General features: G+C 45.8%; 1 protein-coding gene across 2 annotated transcripts in view; it reads left to right on the top strand.

The window, feature by feature from the left end:
- The window catches only part of htra3a (HtrA serine peptidase 3a), a 38,752-nt gene extending 15,647 nt beyond the window's left edge, over positions 1 to 23,105 (top strand). Inside the window, exons 3-11 of one of the 2 annotated variants that reach the window (XM_080462662.1) lie at positions 18,080 to 18,302; positions 18,914 to 19,108; positions 19,973 to 20,005; positions 20,209 to 20,323; positions 20,413 to 20,460; positions 20,536 to 20,584; positions 20,757 to 20,852; positions 21,289 to 21,469; positions 22,464 to 23,105. In XM_080462662.1, the coding sequence (XP_080318788.1) occupies positions 18,080 to 18,302; positions 18,914 to 19,108; positions 19,973 to 20,005; positions 20,209 to 20,323; positions 20,413 to 20,460; positions 20,536 to 20,584; positions 20,757 to 20,852; positions 21,289 to 21,457 (928 nt within the window). In that variant the 3' untranslated portion in view covers positions 21,458 to 21,469; positions 22,464 to 23,105. Of the gene's footprint in view, positions 1 to 18,079; positions 18,303 to 18,913; positions 19,109 to 19,972; positions 20,006 to 20,208; positions 20,324 to 20,412; positions 20,461 to 20,535; positions 20,585 to 20,756; positions 20,853 to 21,288 lie in introns of both variants that reach the window. The other variant, XM_080462663.1, reaches the window with a different exon arrangement.
- Positions 23,106 to 23,675: the final 570 nt, after the last annotated feature.

Here is a 23,675-nt window from a genome sequence, read left to right as displayed (position 1 = left end):
AGAAGAAGAAAGTTGCAATGCTACGTGCAACATGCTACATGCTAAAGAGCTTCAGGGCACACATAATAGTGATGTTACACATGATTATAATCTGAACAATACACTCATTAGCAAGCTGGAGTGTGTGTGTACAGCGCATGGTAATGAGTAAATAAAACCTAAGCCTGTAGGTTGGACAGGGGAAAAAATGTTTCGGTCTGTTTGATGACTGAAGATTTACCATTTTTTGAGTCATCCAAAATTGTTTATTTGTGTTCTGTGTTGCTCTTCAGTTTGCCTAAGTTGACTTTCCCCAATAGTATCTGCTCATATTTTATTTTTATTGAACATCAACATATGCTTGTTAGTTTTAAACAATAATTATGGGTTCCAGAAACCCTCCCTGTCTATACTGACTAGCACAAGCTGCTGTGCTATTCTCTTCTTTCATGAAGAACTATGATGTATCTGACAGTTTACCACTTTTTTGTATTAATCAAAAGCATTTTACGCTTATTTGTGGTCTGAATTGATCCACATATTTCCTTATTTGGATTTTCCCTGAGTATCTGCTCAAATGTTTTGCTTTAACACTAACATGTGCTTGTTGCATTTAAACATTCATTATGGGGCCCAGAAACCCTTCCTTCCTGCATTCTGACCAACACATGCAGCTCAATTATTCTCCAACTTTCATGAAACAATTACTACATAATATATTATGTTTATTTGTGGTCTGTGTTTATATCTCCTCGGTTGACTTTTCTGAGTATGCGCTGAGAAACAGTTCTAATCAGTTCTCCACAGCATTCAGCCAATCTAGTAACATTCCTGGGCCTCTAAATAACAATATTGATGGTCTCAGATAATGGCGTGACTCCACCTGCCAATCTATCATTAGGCTCCCACAAACTGCATGATTCTCGATTATCGGTGACCGTCAGCGAGAATAGTGAATAGATCCGCGGTCGCAGCTCAAATTGTTGGGCTTTGTGCGCGGTTTTGAGACAACCCAGCAAGCCTGCGACAACTATCAGATTGTGTCTGATATTTGGGGAGTTGCAGCGGGAGTTGCTGTGGGCTGCAGCTTCATGGTGAGCCTCTGTGAACTGCACGGTGAAGCCGCAGCCCACAGCAGCAGCTGTGATCACGTCCACTGGTGCTGCTAGCTACAGCCTTCACAAAACAAACTGTTTTACATTGAGTGTGCATTATTGGAAAATGAAAGCCCACAACAGTAGATGCTAACGTAAAATGCTAGTTGATTCTAATAGATGCTTACAAGACTTACTTCAAGCTCCTGTTGCAACTTTACCCTCCAGGTTGTCCTCTCTCTTCGTGTCATGACCATGTCTATATTCCCCTCCTCTTTTTGGGGGATTTCTTTTCAAACACATCGATACCATAACTCTGAGGCTTCATTCATGCGTATGTTTATATGAGCGCGGTGGTTGCGCAATATGCTCATATCCATGCTATTTAGCCTGTCAGATAGCAACATCACTGTGTGAAACACTGAGCGGGGGCACACAGATAAACATCTGCCTGAATCAATGCACTCACTCTCATGTTTATTGATACTTGCCTAGCCTAGATATTAGCTATGAGCTCTGGAGCATCTCCATGGCGACAGACGCATGAGTTGCCTCTCCCATCCGCTTTGTATGGGACATTTTGTCATAGTTTTTTGGAATTTATTCAAAACAGTTAGCTGTTAACATCACAAAATCTAATCGATTGGTCCTTGGATAAGGACAAATTGTCCATAAAGATTTTATGCGACTTGGGTGGATAGTTTCTGAAAAAAGTTAGTGAAATGCATACATACAAACCAATAAATAAATACCCACTGCCAAAAATATAACCTTCTCACGAGTGACGAGAAAACAGACTCCTTGAACTGACTCACAGGTTTTTGAGTCGTTCATGCAAGTGAATCGGTTGTGTGGGTCATTTGAGTCATTTAATTCAGCTGCGCATGCGCACCATTTTCACCCACTCCAGGACCTAGACGCTCAGCTGAACTGCTACGAACCACGGGGGAACATCTTGTATAAATGCTAAAACACTTCTGAGGAAAATAAACATTAAGTACACACATTAGTAGTTTTTAGTGGCCCTTTAGTGGTACTACGAAGCTGGATTTTCTCTAATTGAGATAACTTCAAGGATTAACCCTGGGTTTACCGTACTGCGACACTCGCTCACTTTTCACCAGGATAAATCACAGTGGTAAATGACGCTCAAAGTCTAACCTGCTCCAGAGCAGAATATGTTCTCAATAAGAGGTCAAAGCCCTGCCTTCTGACCAATCAGATCTCTAGGACAATGACTCGCCCATTCTTAAATGATGGTGACTGGTGGGCAGGTTCAGCGCTGAGCTGCAGTGGAGAGATGAGAAAGTAATTGAGAGCCATCTTTTTGACATAATAAAGTAAATCCTGGTCTCTGAGGCTCTGAAGGAGGTTTTTATTTTTGATTTGTTTCAAGTCTGTTTATCTCCACGAGGGCTGATCTGGAATAATGAGGTTAATGATCACACCTGATAGAACTGCAGAAACGTGAATTTATGGAACCAGAACTACTCGTGTCGTCACGGTGATGAATTAATATTCCAACATAAAACACAAAACTAACTCAGCCCCAAAACAACTGGATGGAAAATATAAACTACAAGACGAGCAGTGAGGAAGATCAGCCCGACACGTTTCTGCTGTAATAAAGTGAAATTATAGAGCTGGGTTGTTAGGCCCAGCTGTCAAAGCTAATCATTATGAATCTTGGGATTAAATTGGATCCAGAACCCAGATCAGGGCACTTGTAAAGTCCAGTTTTCCCACCTGAGGCATCTGGCCAAAATAAAGCTTCTGCTCTCAATGCAACACCTTGAAAACGCTGTAAATGCTATAATTACTAGTCAGCTGGACAATTGTAATACTCTATGTGTGAGAATAAGTGCAGGTTTCATTGCCTGCCATCAGATGGTGCAGAATGATGCTGCTCATCTTTTTAAAAAGAAAAAAGTGTTTTCTTTTCACAACAAACACGTCTAAATTTACACAACACAAACAACTCGGTAAGGCAGTCACAACTTACGTATATAGGAACGAAAAATGAAAATGAAATAAATACATATACCTATCCTCATCTGTCTACCTATTATCATTCTCACACAGCATAGATGTGACTGTATGTACACCTTCTTCGGCAAGTTTAAGAATATTGCGTTTTTGAAGTTACTGGCCTCAGACAAGGGTTAATTTTCATATATTGTTATGTATATTATTGAATATTTATTCAGAGCTGAGATGCCTGAGAATATCTTACTGTTACTATCCTTGTTGTTCTTAGTTTTTACTAATGCTTTAAATGATAAGCATTAGTAAAAACTCTAGTGAGTGCTGATGGCTCTGTTTAAGTTGTTCCTTTTATCTCTGCACAGAAGTAACTGGGGAGCTCGAGATACTGGTAGAAGTATGTTCTGTTTAAGTTGTATGCCTGGCATGCATTTTGAAAACCATATAGCTGTAATGCCAAGGTGAGACCATTGCCTGTATCTGGAATCATGAAGTGCTGGTGTGAAGTTTGGGTAAAATGCTGGCCAACAATTTTTTTTTTAATCTCCTTTTCAATTTGAAATTTCTTGACTACTTCCGTCCAAACATTGAGTGATTTATTAATCCATGGGCTTGACCTCAGTTCCAGCTCCTCTCCCCTACGAGGGCAGTGTTGGGGTCAGCGTGTGATCAGAATATGCAAATTACCCTAGTGGCAGGCTACCGGAAGGTTCTACCCTGTCAGAGGTAATTTACATATAAACGAATCGCCAAACAGAAGTAAATTGTTATTTACGGGTTGACAATTACTGATCACTAGCGGTAGGCCACCAAAGTAATGGATTACTGGAGGTAATGTACCAAGTGTAAGTTATGCAAAGCTATAAAGGTTGATTGGAGTAAATAGTCAGTTATCGGCCAACAGCTTTGAGCTAAAAAGGGTCGCCTGACGGGAGGAACCTCCACGGGGTCCAATCGCGAAGGCGGTCCACCAGTGGCACGACCGGTCAACAGGCGTGACGGGTCACTCCTTTGTTGACAACTGCGGGTCAGTGGCGTGACCTACCGAAGCGCCTGTGGACCCACAGGAGGCGACTCGCTGGAGTAACCGGGGAAAAGCTCAAGCTGCGAAGGCGTCACAAATGGCTATTGACCTATCAATGAACAACGGTACTTGATTACGAGTGATGATTAAATTACGGAGAGCAACCTATGATTCAAGTTATCAATGAAACAAACCTGCGATTTGTAAGTCAATAACTGAGGGGAGGCTGAATTACTTCGGTGGAGTGGACCACCGAAGGTGATCTGCAAGTAATTTAGAATGGATTGTTAATCAAACAAGTTTGGTTATTTATCTAATAACAATCGGGAGTAATCAAGGAGGAGTTGGAATTAATTAAGTAAAGTCGGGGTTTACTAATTAAATACAATGAGTTATTTGAATGAGCTAAACCATTGAAATTGAATTAAATGCAGTTAGGATTATTAATTGGATAAACTTGCGCTTTATGAATTAATAATACTGGATAATTGGATGCTGAGATGCACGAAAACCACTTAAAAATGATTAAAAGCACTCTTGAGTATTAATTGAATAAATTGACTAATTTATTAATTAATAAAGCATACAAATTATCTATCTGCAACAAAAATAAATGAACAATAGCTTAGAGACAATTCACGTTGTGATTAGGTTAACTGGGTAACAGATCAATCAATAATAGTGCGGGTAATTAACCACAGAAAATGCGATGAAACACTTAAAATTATTTAAAAGCAATGCGGGTTATTCCCGTGGAAAACCTGCATTCATTCGCCAACGCCTCCTAGGTGTGTTAAATTACCCAAAGCGTTAAAATCATTGAAATTGATTTAAACCATTCAAACTATTAATCAATTGAATATTACCGTTACTTAATCAAAGTCGGGGCACCAGCTGAAGTTAGGGTCTTAAACGAAACATCAGTCTTAAAAAAGAAAGTTCAATTAAAATGTTTAAATTATTATTTCTGATTGAAATGATAATCGCAATTTAACTGAAGCAGGAAAGGAAGGCTGTAAATCCGAGCACTGACTGTTACAACCAGCAGTTGTCGCTGAAAAGCACACAAAAACCACCAAGAATCGTTCAATTCAACTATTAAGTGTTTATTAACAAACGTCTATTCCTAAATCATCAATCTATGAATCACATCTAATCAATAAACATCAAGCAAGATCTCATAAAACAACACAATACAAAACAAAGCCGGCTAATAAAGTGTGTGTGTGTGTGTGTGAGTGTGTGTGTGTGTGTGTGTGTGTGTTCGAGTGTGGGGGAGCGATGTGTGTGAGTGGGTGTGTGTGTGTTCGAGTGTGGGGAGCGATGTGTGTGTGTGTGTGTGCGGGTTTGTGGAGCGAAAGGGGCGTGACTTGGTGAGGGGGTAATGACCACGAACGTCCACCAGAGGGAGGTAGACGTCGGCGGTCCGGTGTAATCACCCGATCTGGCCACTAGGTGCGCGTCGGCGCGCGGGGCAGTTGTGATGACTTAATGCAACCACCAGATGGCGGTACGAGCGGTTGCAATTACCCACGCGACTACCAGAGGGCGCCAAACGGCTCGGCGACCCGGCGAGGAAATCGATGTGATTACCCACCCGGTCACCAGAGGCGCTCGGCGTGCTCTGCCTGGGATAGCGTGACGTCACTGAGCTCCGCACGGGCCGTAGCCGTCGGGAGCGCGCCGGATTCCTTGTGGCCGAGAAATCCGAGCCGCAGTGAACTACACACGGTCCCAGGGACGCACTGAAAGGAGGCGCTTGGAGGCAGCGGCGGCCGTACCGTGCGCTGGTTAGTGAACAGGGAAACAGAGGAGAAGAGGAGAGAGAGAGAGGAGAGAGGAGGGGGTGTCTGACTGTGTACACTGACGCGACCGCCTCAGCTACACGTACAGAGTCCAAAAACGGCTGTTCAGGCAGATATGGACTCTGGGAGCAGAAGCGTGAGCTGAGGATGAGGAGGCTCGCGCGTGCGTGCGATGATTCGCGTGGATGGCCGTCCACGCGTAGACACAAAAGTACTCAGAAACAGGGATCGGCGTCCCAAAGTTACAAGTACCAACAATAAACACACAGCAATAATAATATCACGTTATTCTAATTCCTGCCCAGACTCTAAGCCTTACTTGGTTGGACGAGGGGGAAACGTGCTTCCGTGGCCAGGTGAAATCCGTCGATTTGTGGCCGCGGGCGGTTCTCTGGCGTCCCAGAAAATAGAGACCTGACGTGGACTACGGAGGGGAAACCCGTAGTGTGATCCGAGGGGCGATCAGCAGCTTCTTGCGGTGAGGGGGGGGGTGAAGAAGCGATGCTCAGGTCGGTCTGCAGACGAGCGTGCGGTTGCAGCGCGCGCTCGGGGTCCGGATGATGCAAACAAAAAAAAGGAAGAAAAAAAAGAAGGGGAAACCAAAAATAAAGGGAATTCCCGCTTTTCTTGAGCTCGTCCAGCGAGGTGAAGAAAATTCAGGCCCGGTCCAGGTGCGTTAACACGAGGCGCTTTGTCTCCTTACGAAAAGGTGCGTCTGGGTTGACGCGATTTCGTTTTGGAAGAGGCTGGATCTCTTCCCGGGCCTGAATTTATACCGTTATGATGTCTTCCGGGCTCCCCGCGGCGTTGGCCGTGGTTCAGCCAATCCACGCGGGGTTGGCTTGCGCGTCACCGGGCCGGTGACCCGGTGATGACGGGATTTTGGGTCCCCCTGCCGTCGAGCCGCAGTGCCGCAGCTAGAGGAGGGGGGACCCGGGGGCCCCCCCAGGGGGGGGTCATGTGATCAATGGCGAATTTTCCAGGGTTGAGCACATGGTTTCTTTGTTCTCAAAGAAACGTGGCTCACCCCCCTCCTCGCCCCCCCCCCCCTTCCTCATGAGGGTGAGTGAACAAAGGATTTTGGCTCCAACATCCCCCCTTTGTTCCGAAGAGTGGGATGCAGGTCACAGTCTTTGGAGCAAACCTGGGCCGAACAATCCATAGAATCTGTGAACGTCCCCATGTCCTGTGAAACATACTGTCCTTCTCTGTCCACCAGTTCACATGTGAGGTTATTTCCTGAGCAGGCTGGGCTAGTCTGGGCAGGCTAAGGCTAGTCTGGGCAGACTTACTATTTCTATTCTAACTATCTAAGCACACATACATTTCATTTCTTAAGGGTCGTCACCAGTGAACATGAAAGAGGTAGGAAAGGGACAGGAGAGTGAGAAATAGGAAGGGAACGGGTGGTTAGGAAAAGGGTTAGTAGGCCGTGCCTTCACCTCTTGGTTGGGTGAGGGCTGGCCTATTGTGTGTTTGTGGATGGGCCCACAAAACGTGGCGAGACCAGGGTCAGGGAATCCAGTCGGGCCTGTAGTTTCTGGATGTACTTGTACATCGCGTACGCCACTACGGCCGTGATGATCCAGCCACTGAGCAACATTCCGAGCGCTGCCATGCTGATGGGATGGTCTTGGTATGGGTGTCCACCTGCCCGCCTAGGGAAAGTGGCTGAGAGCCCTGTGGGCTTTAAATTGAATTTAATCAATTTGGTTCCCTCAGCCAGAAGCTGGCTTTGGAGGGTGGCATCAATTGTGAAATTGTGCCCGACGAATGCATCCATCATCTCAATCTCCACCTCGTGTCGGTCGGCATCGAGATGATGGAGGATTATGTCGTCAATGTGTACTGTAGCCCCTGGTGGGACATTGAGGAATATTGTTTGATTGGGCAGGGTGAGCTTGGTGGCTATATCATGGCGGTCGTAGGACATGGTCGCTTCAGAATGAGGTGTGTTGACGAGCCATCGACTACCTGCTCTCTCTACTCTGGTCTCGGTTCCTTCATCTTTGATGGACAAACTACCTTGACATTTCTGCTCCGGGGCGTCTGCCCTCAGCCCACATAGATAGTTGGTGACATCTCTAATGAAAGGGTTGCTGGGACAGATCCAGTGAATGTCTTTGGTGTTTGTGCACATGCTGAGATTGGGGACCAGGTAGAGTGAGGGGTTGTCGTCGTGGTAGGCGAGTGTGGGTGGCGTTCGGAGGTGTACGTGTGTGTTACCCTCCCAGAATCCCACATTCAATACGGTTTTTAAACGGTACACATTCTGCTTTTCAATGATTGGTAGGTTTAGGATAAATCCTAACTCTAGGTTCTGTGGGTTCACAGAGATCGGAATAGCACTGCCGAGACTATATGCCAGATGTACCTGTGAAGGTTGTACAACAGTGGTGGTAGTGGTCTTGAGAATCTGTTCAACCAGTGTTAGTGGAACTAAGTACGTGGGGATCTTCCCGGTACTGAGGCTACTCACGGAGGAACTGACTTCTCTAAGGAGATCTTGCATAAGATCCCTGACTATTCGCACATACGTTATGTCCTCACTGACGATACTTGACAAGGTTGTTAAGGCATGCAAGGTGTTATTGATTAAAGCAGAATGCAAGTTTACAGTGAGTATGGTTCCCTGAACCGTTTTGGTCAAGCCTTGTAACTGTTCACTCTGTATTAGGAGTCTCTGTTGGATTTCCGGCATTTCTTCTTCGAGTTCCCCGACATGTCTCTGAAGGGCCTTCAGGCTGACCGAGTTGGCTGCGGAGAGGCCAATCGAGAACAGCGAGCCGATGCCTGCTGCTGCGGAGAGCAGTGCACCGAGGAACCGCTTGGGTCGCTTACCGTCGCTGAGGTCTTTCTCAGTGACCATGAATTTGTCCAACTGTTCAAGCATGTGAACCGTTGCCTGTTTCGCATGCTCGATGGTGTCGGTGGTCTGGATTAGCAGGTAGGCTGAGCGGTTGGTTAGCTCTAGAAGGGGTGTGCCACAAATTGTCAGGCAAAGGTCAGAAAAGCACGGTAAGGGTTGAAAGAATGCTTGTGGGCCAAGCATCCTCTGCCCCTTGAGCAGTGCGAGACGGATTGGGAACCCGGCTGTCCGTGCTGGAATTGTGGCTTCCAACTCACTAGCAGCGTGACACGCCTGCGGGATCGTCTGACCGGATGCCATTTGCTCCGGCTCGGTCGTCAGATGCTGCGTGTCCGCGCTCGCCAGTGACCACAAAACCTGGTTCACGGCGTCCAGCTGGACTCCAAGCCTGACAAGGAGATCCGCTCCTATGTGACAAGGAGGGCGGAGCTGCGGGACGACACTCATATAGTGCATGGCTTTCTTCTGCCCTATCTGCACGGAGAGGGCACATACACCAGTTGCTTTGATTAGTGTCTGCGGCGACCCTGCAGCAAGCAGGCGATGGCTGTGCTGCACTTGGACAAGGAGTGCGTTGTGTTGGCACAGATCCTTTAGAAGATCGGCATCAATGGCAGATTTCTCTGACCACAGAGCCAAGAGTGTCTCTGGGACCAAGGTCCCATTCAGGTGTACCCCCCCCACGATGTGGGGATTGTATAGTGGAGATCCATCGTTCGCCAGTGCGCATAGGAATGATGGATGCTCTCTCAGAGACTGATAGCTCCTAGACTGCCGCGACTGCTGGCCGTCAGGGAGCAGGACAAGAGGGGTGTTTGAGCCAGATTCTTTGGAAGGCGTACACATGGGATTAGAACTTCTGGACTCGATGGCAGCGTTCATGCTGTCAGAAGAGGGAGGGTCCATGTCTGGACCGATTCGAGTCGGGTTGCGTACTTGGGCCCAAAGGTACCCGCGACGGCAATCGATCAGTGGGGCTAATCGGTTAAGGAGATCTTGGCCAATGAGTAATGGTTCTGTGTCCAGCGTGGTGACATAGATGGGATGCACCAAAGACATCTCTTGGAAAGTGACATCCACCCAGACGCGTTGGGTGATGGGTGAAGTGTCCTGAGTGAAGCTTCTGATGTTAATGCTGCAAGCTTCGACCTGCAGTGGCTGTCCAAGAGACAGCAGAGCTCTCGCAAGCTCGGCGAAGGTGGCTGAACACATTAGGCTTATTTCGGACCCGGAATCTAACAGCGCGAGGGCGTTTACACATCCTCCCACCACCACGGATGTGTAGATGCGGTTGGCGTTCTCTCGGTGCACGAGATTGCCTAAGAAAGTCAGGAACGGCAAATCGGTGGACTGGGAAGCTGTCGTTCTTGAACGTTCTCCCGCCTCACCTGTTTCTCCCCCCCACCCGACAAGGTAAACCTTGTTTGTGGTGGGTCGGGGCCGCCGCTCTAGTCAGGAGGGAGGGGGCCTACGTCCCCGTCCCCTTGAGGGGGGGTGGCGCCCCCTTTGGTTGGACAGGTCCAAGTTCTGTACAGCCTCTTTGATGCAGGTTTGAACCCACTGCTGTAGCTCAGTCTTTAACTGGTCAGCTCTGTAGCGACCGTGGTCCCTTTCCGAACCTTTCATTTTCCACTTTGAATTCGGGTCGGGCCCTTTCTTCGGTTGGAAGTTTTGTTCTGACCTGGCCCATTTTCCACCCTTTTGATTCTGTTGTGCGCCTTTCTGCTCAGACGGAGAGGGTGTACCAGACCCTCCTCCAGCATTCGTTCTGGGTGTCGGCAACTCATCGCCCTCAAGCCTCAAATCCGTGTTTTCCCTTGGCTCCATTTCCAGGACCCTCTGGTCAATGTCAGGCTTCTTACCCGGGCATTGACGCAATTCCCACACCATCTGCGCGTGCTGGCGCAGTTCCTTCATGGTGGGTTTGGCGGTCCTGCAAAATAGAGCCACATCGAACCTCCCACTGTCGTGGAGGTTGTTGACAAACAGAGACTTGAAGGCGTGATCTTCCTCCAACCCCGGTGCATTGCGGCCTTGGAAGTAGGCCACTCGTAGGCGCCTGTAATACTCCTTTGGAGGTTCAGACTTCCGTTGGGTGATCGCGAATGCACCAAACGTTGCCGAAGCAGGGTCATTGTACAATGAATACTCTTCCCGGAGAGCCTGGCAGAGGGTGGAGTACCGGTCTCGGGTGTCTGGCGGCAGGGATTCCATGAAAACATGGACTGTTCTGGACGTTGTTTTCCAGAGAAGCTTTAGCTTCTCCCGCATGGAAGGACGTGCGATGTCGAGGAGGCAGCGTTCAACCTCACGGAGGTAGTCCTCGATACTCGCGTCCTTGTTGCTCGGGTCAAAGCGTTCGATGTCCTTTGCGAGGGATTCGAGCTGGCGGGTCCGGACATCCCACCCCCTCACGGGACTGGGGCCGTCAGAGTCCTCTGACGACAGTTCCCCGTGGACTGCTGTCTGACGCGGGTCGGGGCCGCTAGGGCCATACAAGGGAGGTCTACTGGGGTGTAGAGGCACCCTCCTGGACCCCTGCTCCCGACTGCTAGCGTCGCGTGGGGGCTGCAGATGGGAAGGAGTGGCGGAGTCGTCGAAGCGCACCGTGCTGCGGCTGCGCGTGGGCTGAAAAGAATCACCATCTAAGCTATATGAGGCGTCATACCTCTGCGTTGTGGCGCATGAGGAGTCGATAGTGCCAGACCTCTCTGGCGAAGCCAGATTACGACGACCCCAATTAGGGTCACGTTGCGCACCTAGGGTGGCAGTGTAAAGCTGGTGTCGGAGATTTTCTTCCCTCTCCATGCCCATCGCGATTAGCGACTGAGCTTCTTCTAGGTTTTCCTTTAACTCCTGGATCTGAGGCTCACTCTCTAGTGTGCACTCATCGACCTTCGTCTCCTTATGAGGAGGCAGAGCCCGTTGCTTCTCGGGCTCTGAAGGCTGATCCTCGTCCTTGGAGGCGTCCAGCTCCTGTCGGAGGCGAGCGTTGTCCTTGGATAGCCTCTGGTTGTCCAGACGCAGCCGATCCGTACGCTCCTCCGCCTCCTTTGACTGTAGCTCTGCTCTACGCTGGTAGAGCAGGCTGATCTGGCCCAGGACGTCCGGCACTGTACGTGCCGGCTTGTCCCCTGGGTTGTTGACAAAACTTACCAGCTCTCGGATCTTTTCTTCGCAAATCTCAACGCTGTAGCGTTCGAGATTTGCTTTCTCCTCCAAGGAGAGACGGACGAGGTGGGACACCACGTCTCGTATGGCCGGCTCAGTTAGCACCGGCGGAGCCTCGGCTCCCTGTGCCCGGGAACTCTTACCCTCCATTGAGTGGTTGAGATTTACGCCCGAAGTCAACAACGTTAGCTGTGGTTAACGGCAAATTAGCTTTGCTACTGCACAGGTAACGGCTGTACCTGTGTCTTACAAACCTCTTGGTTTCGTTAATTGCTCGAGCTGCACCCTATCCAAGTTAGTCAGATGCGTCTAACACCTTGGCGAGCAATATTGTTAGTGTCTATTAATCGTAGTCAGAAATCTTAACACAGCGTGTTAATCATGCGTAGAATGCAGGGAAAGCAAGGCACTAACCACTTCACAACTGATTTCACACCACAAGTGACTTTGTTCGACAGTGCTGAAAAAGTGTATCTTGAAAACCAATTCTGGGAGAATAAAGTTAACGGCTACACCTTAAGTGAACGATTCAGGATTATTTTGTGCAGTTATTCGTAACAATGCTGGTTTACAACACCCTCACACGGGGCACCATTAGGTTGGGGTCAGCGTGTGATCAGAATATGCAAATTACCCTAGTGGCAGGCTACCGGAAGGTTCTACCCTGTCAGAGGTAATTTACATATAAACGAATCGCCAAACAGAAGTAAATTGTTATTTACGGGTTGACAATTACTGATCACTAGCGGTAGGCCACCAAAGTAATGGATTACTGGAGGTAATGTACCAAGTGTAAGTTATGCAAAGCTATAAAGGTTGATTGGAGTAAATAGTCAGTTATCGGCCAACAGCTTTGAGCTAAAAAGGGTCGCCTGACGGGAGGAACCTCCACGGGGTCCAATCGCGAAGGCGGTCCACCAGTGGCACGACCGGTCAACAGGCGTGACGGGTCACTCCTTTGTTGACAACTGCGGGTCAGTGGCGTGACCTACCGAAGCGCCTGTGGACCCACAGGAGGCGACTCGCTGGAGTAACCGGGGAAAAGCTCAAGCTGCGAAGGCGTCACAAATGGCTATTGACCTATCAATGAACAACGGTACTTGATTACGAGTGATGATTAAATTACGGAGAGCAACCTATGATTCAAGTTATCAATGAAACAAACCTGCGATTTGTAAGTCAATAACTGAGGGGAGGCTGAATTACTTCGGTGGAGTGGACCACCGAAGGTGATCTGCAAGTAATTTAGAATGGATTGTTAATCAAACAAGTTTGGTTATTTATCTAATAACAATCGGGAGTAATCAAGGAGGAGTTGGAATTAATTAAGTAAAGTCGGGGTTTACTAATTAAATACAATGAGTTATTTGAATGAGCTAAACCATTGAAATTGAATTAAATGCAGTTAGGATTATTAATTGGATAAACTTGCGCTTTATGAATTAATAATACTGGATAATTGGATGCTGAGATGCACGAAAACCACTTAAAAATGATTAAAAGCACTCTTGAGTATTAATTGAATAAATTGACTAATTTATTAATTAATAAAGCATACAAATTATCTATCTGCAACAAAAATAAATGAACAATAGCTTAGAGACAATTCACGTTGTGATTAGGTTAACTGGGTAACAGATCAATCAATAATAGTGCGGGTAATTAACCACAGAAAATGCGATGAAACACTTAAAATTATTTAAAAGCAATGCGGGTTATTCCCGTGGAAAACCTGCATTCATTCGCCAACGCCTCCTAGGTGTGTTAAATTACCCAAAGCGTTAAAATCATTGAAATTGATTTAAACCATTCAAACTATTAATCAATTGAATATTACCGTTACTTAATCAAAGTCGGGGCACCAGCTGAAGTTAGGGTCTTAAACGAAACATCAGTCTTAAAAAAGAAAGTTCAATTAAAATGTTTAAATTATTATTTCTGATTGAAATGATAATCGCAATTTAACTGAAGCAGGAAAGGAAGGCTGTAAATCCGAGCACTGACTGTTACAACCAGCAGTTGTCGCTGAAAAGCACACAAAAACCACCAAGAATCGTTCAATTCAACTATTAAGTGTTTATTAACAAACGTCTATTCCTAAATCATCAATCTATGAATCACATCTAATCAATAAACATCAAGCAAGATCTCATAAAACAACACAATACAAAACAAAGCCGGCTAATAAAGTGTGTGTGTGTGTGTGTGAGTGTGTGTGTGTGTGTGTGTGTGTGTTCGAGTGTGGGGGAGCGATGTGTGTGAGTGGGTGTGTGTGTGTTCGAGTGTGGGGAGCGATGTGTGTGTGTGTGTGTGCGGGTTTGTGGAGCGAAAGGGGCGTGACTTGGTGAGGGGGTAATGACCACGAACGTCCACCAGAGGGAGGTAGACGTCGGCGGTCCGGTGTAATCACCCGATCTGGCCACTAGGTGCGCGTCGGCGCGCGGGGCAGTTGTGATGACTTAATGCAACCACCAGATGGCGGTACGAGCGGTTGCAATTACCCACGCGACTACCAGAGGGCGCCAAACGGCTCGGCGACCCGGCGAGGAAATCGATGTGATTACCCACCCGGTCACCAGAGGCGCTCGGCGTGCTCTGCCTGGGATAGCGTGACGTCACTGAGCTCCGCACGGGCCGTAGCCGTCGGGAGCGCGCCGGATTCCTTGTGGCCGAGAAATCCGAGCCGCAGTGAACTACACACGGTCCCAGGGACGCACTGAAAGGAGGCGCTTGGAGGCAGCGGCGGCCGTACCGTGCGCTGGTTAGTGAACAGGGAAACAGAGGAGAAGAGGAGAGAGAGAGAGGAGAGAGGAGGGGGTGTCTGACTGTGTACACTGACGCGACCGCCTCAGCTACACGTACAGAGTCCAAAAACGGCTGTTCAGGCAGATATGGACTCTGGGAGCAGAAGCGTGAGCTGAGGATGAGGAGGCTCGCGCGTGCGTGCGATGATTCGCGTGGATGGCCGTCCACGCGTAGACACAAAAGTACTCAGAAACAGGGATCGGCGTCCCAAAGTTACAAGTACCAACAATAAACACACAGCAATAATAATATCACGTTATTCTAATTCCTGCCCAGACTCTAAGCCTTACTTGGTTGGACGAGGGGGAAACGTGCTTCCGTGGCCAGGTGAAATCCGTCGATTTGTGGCCGCGGGCGGTTCTCTGGCGTCCCAGAAAATAGAGACCTGACGTGGACTACGGAGGGGAAACCCGTAGTGTGATCCGAGGGGCGATCAGCAGCTTCTTGCGGTGAGGGGGGGGGTGAAGAAGCGATGCTCAGGTCGGTCTGCAGACGAGCGTGCGGTTGCAGCGCGCGCTCGGGGTCCGGATGATGCAAACAAAAAAAAGGAAGAAAAAAAAGAAGGGGAAACCAAAAATAAAGGGAATTCCCGCTTTTCTTGAGCTCGTCCAGCGAGGTGAAGAAAATTCAGGCCCGGTCCAGGTGCGTTAACACGAGGCGCTTTGTCTCCTTACGAAAAGGTGCGTCTGGGTTGACGCGATTTCGTTTTGGAAGAGGCTGGATCTCTTCCCGGGCCTGAATTTATACCGTTATGATGTCTTCCGGGCTCCCCGCGGCGTTGGCCGTGGTTCAGCCAATCCACGCGGGGTTGGCTTGCGCGTCACCGGGCCGGTGACCCGGTGATGACGGGATTTTGGGTCCCCCTGCCGTCGAGCCGCAGTGCCGCAGCTAGAGGAGGGGGGACCCGGGGGCCCCCCCAGGGGGGGGTCATGTGATCAATGGCGAATTTTCCAGGGTTGAGCACATGGTTTCTTTGTTCTCAAAGAAACGTGGCTCACCCCCCTCCTCGCCCCCCCCCCCCCTTCCTCATGAGGGTGAGTGAACAAAGGATTTTGGCTCCAACAGCAGCCAAGAAGTGACCATATTAGTATGATAATTTGACATCTCGATACTCTTCCTGTTGGCCACATGGACAGAGTTAGATGAGTACACTAAAGGTAAAGGACTTAGCTGGGCTGACATGTCTTTGAAGCATGGGCGAGCTAAGGCTCTTTTTCCCTTTTCTTTGAATATTTCACTCCGTGATTTTTGTTTTTCCAAATAGAATGTGACATGTGATTTGCCTCCCTCTCTGAATTGTTTGCGGGATCTCCACTAGGAGAAATACAAATATATAAAATACTCACAGTATAACATTCATCTCGACCACCCTGATTCTGCTAACCCTCTTTTAAATTGCTTTACCTGAATCCACAGGGGGAAAATGAAAACATTTTGGACCCCGTTTTAGATTTTAAAGAACATACTGGGTTTGTTGACAACTTAGCAGCCATGGAAACTCTGGAAGATTCCCAAGGCAAGATCCTGTTGGGACACTCAATCTTGTGCGATCTCGATTTGCACTGGAAAAATTATCTACAATCCATTTCACAACATATAGGACTATTCTTGTGGCTTGAATACTTTTTTTTACACTTATTTGGGGGGTGAATCAGTTAAATATTGATATTTTTGCCTGAGCTGCCACAATGCCATCTTTGATTTCCCAGAAACAAATGTCCACAGATTTCCGAAGATGACATCAGTTGAGAAACATTGTCAAACTTTGGCTAAATTTTGACTTTGGTGTGATCTTGTTTTCCTGTATTACTTAATTCTCTGTGCAGAGATTGTTTTTTTAGTAGAGTAACTGGTACACATAAACATGAGCTATCTCCCAGTTTTAGCATAATTGCACTGGCTGCCTATACATTTACATCTTACAATCCTTAAATTTGCTTTTAAATCTGCACAGTTGTGCCCAACTCTACCTTTCTGATCTGATTCAGGTTTCACCCCCAATTGGTCTCTTGTGTCAGCTGGCCACTTGCTGCTCAGTGTCCCTAAAACAAAGTTTAACCTCAGAAGGGACCAAGCGTTTGCAGTCATTGTCCGGAAGCTGTGGAAAGACTTAACTTTGTCCGTCAAACAGGCCACTTCCCTGTCTGTTTCTAAATCACATCTTAAACCCACCTGTTCTCTTTGGGCTTTGACACCAGTTGAGCTGTCAACTTTTTACTCTACACCTTTTTACTTATCTTTTAATACCTTTAATATTACCCATGTTTAATCATTTTAATTTGTCTTAACCATGTTATGTTTTATTTGTATTATCTGTATCTGTATCTATTTTATAATGTGTAAATTGTGCACTGTGCACTTTTACACCTTATTTATTCTTTATTTGTCTATTCTCTTCTTTCATGCAGAATGATGAAGATGTGAGGGAGTTTACCCATTTTTGTGTAATATTAAAAGTTTTGTTATGTTTATTTGTGGTCTGTGTTACTCTTCATATCACCTTAGATGGCTTTTCCTGATGTATTGGCTCATATTTTTTTGATTTAACATTAACACCCATTCTCTTTCAAATATTAATTATTGGGACCAGAATCACTTCCTGTTTACTGACAAGCACATGCTACTATACTAATCTCTTCCTTCATTAAGATTTGTGTTGGGATCAAGGAGTTCAGTACTTGTTGTGTAATATTCATACATATATTGTGTATTTTTATGACCGGTATGACTCTTCATATCTCCTTAGTTGACTTTTTTCTTAGTATCTGCTCGTATTTTATCAATTTAACACCAACATGTGCTTGTTAGTTTTGAGCATTCATTATGGGGACCAGAAGGGGCGGTACCAACTTGGATGTGTGGGTGGTTCTGACCATATTTGGTCATTGTGTGTGTGAAAGGAAATGGGTGCAGTAGCATTGTCCTTTCTGAAGGGGGGGTAGGTATTCAAGTGTGTGTGTGTGTCCAAACTGAAAAAGGTGACATTTCAGACTTGCCTAAAATTTTGCAGGGAGCTTCAGGATAGCTTCTGCATTGAGTATACAAATTATCCGAGTGGGGACCTCATTTTTTGTCCCCACACGGTTTTTGATCCCCACGACGTGACTGTGTAAACAGATTGAAGTCCCCAGCAAGATAGAAAAACACGCACACACACACACACACACACACACACACACACACACACACACACTCCAGAGACCTGCCATTTGAAGGGTTTTATTTATTTATTTATTTATTCTCGGTCAAGTGTATTCATATATTTAAAAAAAATCATCAAGCTGCATATTTAGAAGCTTTAGATGTATATATCAATAGTAATACTAATCTTGTCTTTCTCTCTGTCCAGACATCCTCTCCTGGGCCGCCACATGCGTCTCTCCAGCGGTTCTGGTTTCGTCGTGTCTCCCTCCGGCGTGATAGTGACCAACGCTCACGTGGTGACCCCGGCCGACCCAGTGAGCGGGCGGCCTCAGCTGCGCGTCCAGCTCCAAGATGGAGACGCGTACGAGGCGGCGGTCAGAGACGTGGACAGGAAGGCAGACCTCGCCACAGTGAAGATCAACCCGCAGGTGAGCGAGCAGCACGAAGCCACATCCTGACGGGGTTTGACGGCTTCCTGTCAGACGTTCGGAGGACTTGTGGGACGTCTCTCATACACACGACCTCTGTGACTCACAGACGCGGCGCTGATGTGTGTATTCTCACACTCATACCTCAAATATTTGGACAGTTTGGTAAGCTTTAATCTTCAGTCGTCTCCTCTCAATGTGTTTTTTTTTTTTTCATCCATCCTTCTACACTCACTTCATCAAACCTGGAATCTCAAGACAACAACTGCACATGTTTTTTTCCACCCTGACGACAAGTGAGCCGTCGTGTCGATGTGTTTAATCGCAGCCTAAAAGCTGAGATCATCTGTGGTAGAATGAGAGGGACGGGGATACTACATCTAATAAGCAAGGATAAATACATTAAAGTGAAACGAGCGCTGCACAAAAACAATAGTAGATTCACATGGAAGTCAAATGTTGGGCCACATCTACATTCTCCATTTAATTTCTCCCCCGAGCCTAAATGAAGGTGTGTTTTTCAGTTGGTAATCCGCCTGTATGTGTCTGCCGCGGCGCCGCCTCCTCACCCTCGCTGGTATTTGTGTGTGTTTTTGTTGCTCCGGGAGCAGAAGAAGCTTCGCGTTCTGTCTCTGGGCCGCTCGGCCGAACTGAGGCCCGGGGAGTTCGTGGTGGCCATCGGCAGCCCGTTCGCCCTGCAGAACACCGTCACCACCGGCATCGTCAGCACGGCGCAGAGAGACGGCAAAGAGCTGGGAATCAAGGACTCGGACATGGACTACATCCAGACCGACGCCATCATTAACGTGACCGCACACACATGTTGAATAATGGGGGAGGTCCAGGACAGTTGGAGGTTTTCTGTTTATATCTCGGGCCTCTTTAGGTTTGATACGTATAAGAAGTTAAAACTGTCTGGCTCAGGTGGAACAGACCAAAGTAATCAGAGGTGGTTAAGAGTACAAAATGTTTACTCCTCTACTCTTATTAAATTGCTTTCAAGTACAGATAATGTTCAGCTTAAATATTAATTGCAGTTGAATTAGATGCATTCAGGAGGCATTTAATACCTGAATAATATATCAACCTTATACAGTTTACATAGTACATATGTACATATGTTGTGTAGATACACACTTATATATGCATACACACACACACACACACACACAAAGTACAAACGTATGTGTTCCAAGCACATTTCTCTCACAATGAAGTTTCTTGAAAAAAAATACAGAGTTTAGATACAGATAAGGAATTTAAAGTGTTCAAAAATGCAAATGAAAGAGAAGAAATGTAAGTGTACCCAATTATGTAGTTGATATTGTACTTAAGTATGAGTAAATACTTTGCGAAAAACATAAAAGAAGATGCTGCAGTATTGCCTCAATACAGTAAATAGATGACGTGTGTTTATATCAGCTGCTGTATGTTGAAGAATGTTGTGCATAGAAGAAAAGAGTTTGCTTATAAACAAACTTAAGGTACAATGAACTGATTTAAAGGATGAACTGATGATATGAAGTCTAATTCCTTTCCGATTTGAGACGTGACATCTGTCTCCCGTCTCCTCCGACATTTATCAATCCACACTAATCCTATTAATTTATTCTAATGTCTGGATGCTGAATCCACGTTGTTGTGCTTGTTTGTGTCTTTCATGCCTGTAGTACGGTAACTCTGGAGGACCTCTTGTTAACCTGGTGAGTGATTCGCTTTATTGATCTCATTGATTATGGGAACTCCTTCGGTGGATAAAGCAAACGTTTTTTTCAAACGAGGGAAACCCCCCAAATTCATCCAATTTTATTTATTTAATTTTATACAACTTGTAATTTGCTGTTCGGAAACATGAAAAGACATCATTTGGGGTTGCGTGTGTCTGTAAATGTGTTGATTTCCACAGGACGGGGAGGTGATCGGGATCAATACTCTCAAAGTGACCGCAGGAATCTCCTTTGCCATCCCCTCGGACAGAATCAGCCGATTCCTCTCAGAGTCTCAGATTAAACACAGCAAAGGTGGGTTTTTTTATGATCATCCTAACGTCAAATCACAGACCGCAGAGTCTTTGTTGTAACAATTACGAGATATTTTGGCGTCGTTACAGAGAAGGAGAGGCAGAGAAAACTGACAGAGGAGCCTCAGTCGGATGCAGGTGAATCTCTGACTGGTTGAAATATCGTGACTGAGCTGTGTTTGAACTTAAATCACGCTCTTGTGTTTGTTTCAGACACGAGGAGATATTTTTTAGGCTTCAGGATGATCACAATCACAAAGGCGTGAGTTGTCACATCAACACGGACATAGTCACTTTACCACACATGATCACTTCCCCGATGTAAAAGGCTTGGATGAAAGGGATTCTGTGAATACTTGTTTTTATTTGTCATCCGTGGTGGATTTTGCATCATTTTCTCTGTTTGAGCTCTTGTGTGTGTTCGTGTGCCGCAGCCTCGTTGCAGAGTTGAAGCGCCACAGACCAGATTTCCCCGACGTCAGCAGTGGAGTTTTGGTGCAGCAGGTCATACCCGACACGCCAGCTGAAAGGTATGCTCACACACACACGAGAAAGGCCTCAGCACACACACACACACGCACACACACACACACACACACACACACACACACACACACACACACACACACACACAGAGCCATGTTTCCATTACTCAATAACCTAATATTAATTTCCTGCCCACTGACCCTAACCTCAACCATAACTACTAGTTGCCTCACCCAAACCCAAACTTTGCATCCGTCCATCTTCTGCATCCGCTTCCTTTCCGCAGCTTCCGCAGTTTGGAATATTGCCAGGTAGCAGGCAGTTTTCTTTCCTTTATATGAATTAGAATGATCACCAATAAATAGGTTGTAAATATGGAGGAGAAGGCAGAGAATAATGATCCATTAATGTTGCATTTCCTGTTTGATATTTTATATGTCCTGGTAAAATCCTAAGAGTTGTTCTCCTGTTCGGTCTCAGCGGAGGGATCAAAGAGGGAGATGTTATTGTGAAGCTGAACGGGCTGCTGGTCCGGACCACCGCTGACGTCCACCAGGCGCTGCGGAGTGACAGACCGCTTCTGATCCAGATCCGCAGGGGCAACGACGACCTGCTGTTCAGCGTTCACCCTCAGCTTCTGGAGCATTGACTTAACAGGAAGGTAAACAACTCTGGGACATCAGGAATAAGCTGTATGAGCCCAAATAAGCTGAAGTGGGATTTTTTTACATTTCTGCCAGAGAACTGTGCCAGTCTGATCAGTCTGATTCTGTATCTTTTCAATGATCAAGTTTGTGTGTTTGCTGCAATTTTGGGAATACAATTATTTTGGTGTGTGTGTAAAACCCCTGAATCAAAATGGTTTGGCTAAATTACTGAAGAGATCTAATCCTAATTGTTTGATACAATATCATATAGTTCAGAAAGAATTAAAATAGTACCTGTACATGTAATTATTTTTTAGAGTGTACTGTGTGGCACAAGTCACGAAAAATTAGTTATGATCAGTATTGTAATTAACACATTAAATGTAACATTAACGTATTAAGAAAGCAGAGGTGAGGTGTTTCCTGGCATGTCTTAGTTCCTGTATTTGAAAAAAATATATATGTTATTATAAAAAAAAAAAGGTGCAGTTTGAAGCATTTTTTTTTTCATTAAAACACATTACAAAAACTGAATGAATTTATACAAAATGATAGAGTGGACAGCTATCAGTGTAACAGCCAACAGTTGTAGGCTGATGGAGACCTAATTGATTTTCAATATTTGATGGATCACTAAAGCTGTAAACAATCCTTTTTAATGCGAAATTTCTGAGAAAGTTAAGATTTTGCTATGAGACAAAGTGAGATTAGAGCATGGTTAAATCCCTAAAAAGCCCCCAGGAAAACTACACCTTGGTTACGTGTCCTTTTGATGTCATTTTTGGGATTAAAATAATAAACAGTATTTCATCATTTTGCTGTAGATGAAAACTGTTAGCTAACTCTTTCACTAAAGTCTGGTTTACACAACAATGGTTCAAGTTGTCAAAATGAACCAAGTTTTGTGTTTTAAAAACGATGTCCATTTACATGGAAATGCTACAAATGATGTCGTTTTCCTGTAGAGCCACTAGTGTTTGCTGTTGTTTTTGTAATGAAACCACACAGGAGGACAATACACCATGGACAGACGACCAAGTTGGATTGGTATTACGAGGTCATCGTTATTGTGAGGTTACAGATAAACAACTCAAGAAGAAACAGTCTCTCATTTCACAAAGAACTGTTGGACCTATCTAGACATGGACTTCTAAGGAGGGCAGAAAAGCGACGGTCAACTATCAAACTACCAAGTCCAAGAAGAATAAGGACTGGGAGTCATGACACTCTGAAAGGCAAACATTGTTGTCACTGTCCATCTACTGAGCATGTGCAGAAGAACTATTTGCTCCAGCCGCGGTGCGCCTCACCAGTAGCAGCGTTTCCACCGTCTACATGGAGGCGGAGTGTTTTCAGAAAGTTGTGTTTTCCCTCTCCCCCCGTTTACATGTATATGAAGTCATAGTGTACACAAAAAGTTCTACCAGGAGAACTGTTTTCAAAAAGTTGCGTTTCCAGTGGCTCCGAGCACTGGTGTTGTGTGAATGGACACCCAAGACAATACAAAAGCTGCATTTTCGCTTGAAAAAGGTTATCACAGGGCCTAATTTATATCATACAAACTTTGTAAAAAGTCAGTTGTTTAGAGCAATGCTGATGAGTAGAAATCCTGTCACTGTATTTGCAAAGAGCCTCATAATAAAAGTTTCCAAAGAAAGATGGACTGTGTTTATTTGATCCGTCTCTTCCACTGAGCAGCTGTTGTCCAGAAGGCAGCTTCCACTCCTCTGTTTATGTCTTCTCATTCCTTCTCCTCCTTCCTCGTCTCTCCTGGAAAGATGTTCTCTTAAATTAAACAAACTCAAGCCAATACTTACACACACCCTCGGTGTTTTCAGTCATTCTGGGGACATTGCATTGACGTACATTCAAGTACTGAAAACCAGTTCTTGAAACGATAATTCAACTAGAAGCTTAATCCAGCCTCAGAAATTCATCTTTTCCTTGTAAATATAAGATTTTAACAAGTCCCTAAAATGTGACGGTATAAAGATTTAGGTCCCCACATGTGCTGTAACCACACACACACACACACTCGAGTGAAATCCTGTTACTGGAGGAGTCACTTTTAATCCTCTCCTGTTTTGGTAATGGAAATTTTCATGCGCTGTGTTATCTCCACCCCGAGGTCACATACTCTGGCTTTAACACAGAAAATCCTGTGCAGAAATGTTTTGATTGTTGGTGTATTTTTGGGGAAAATTGAAATGCAGCTGAATG

This window comes from Lipophrys pholis, assembly GCF_963383615.2.
Source record: "Lipophrys pholis genome assembly, chromosome: 5".
Lineage (NCBI taxonomy): Eukaryota > Metazoa > Chordata > Actinopteri > Blenniiformes > Blenniidae > Lipophrys > Lipophrys pholis.
The sequence above is the reverse complement of the archived record's forward strand: the minus strand, read 5'-3'. Positions and strand labels throughout refer to the sequence as shown.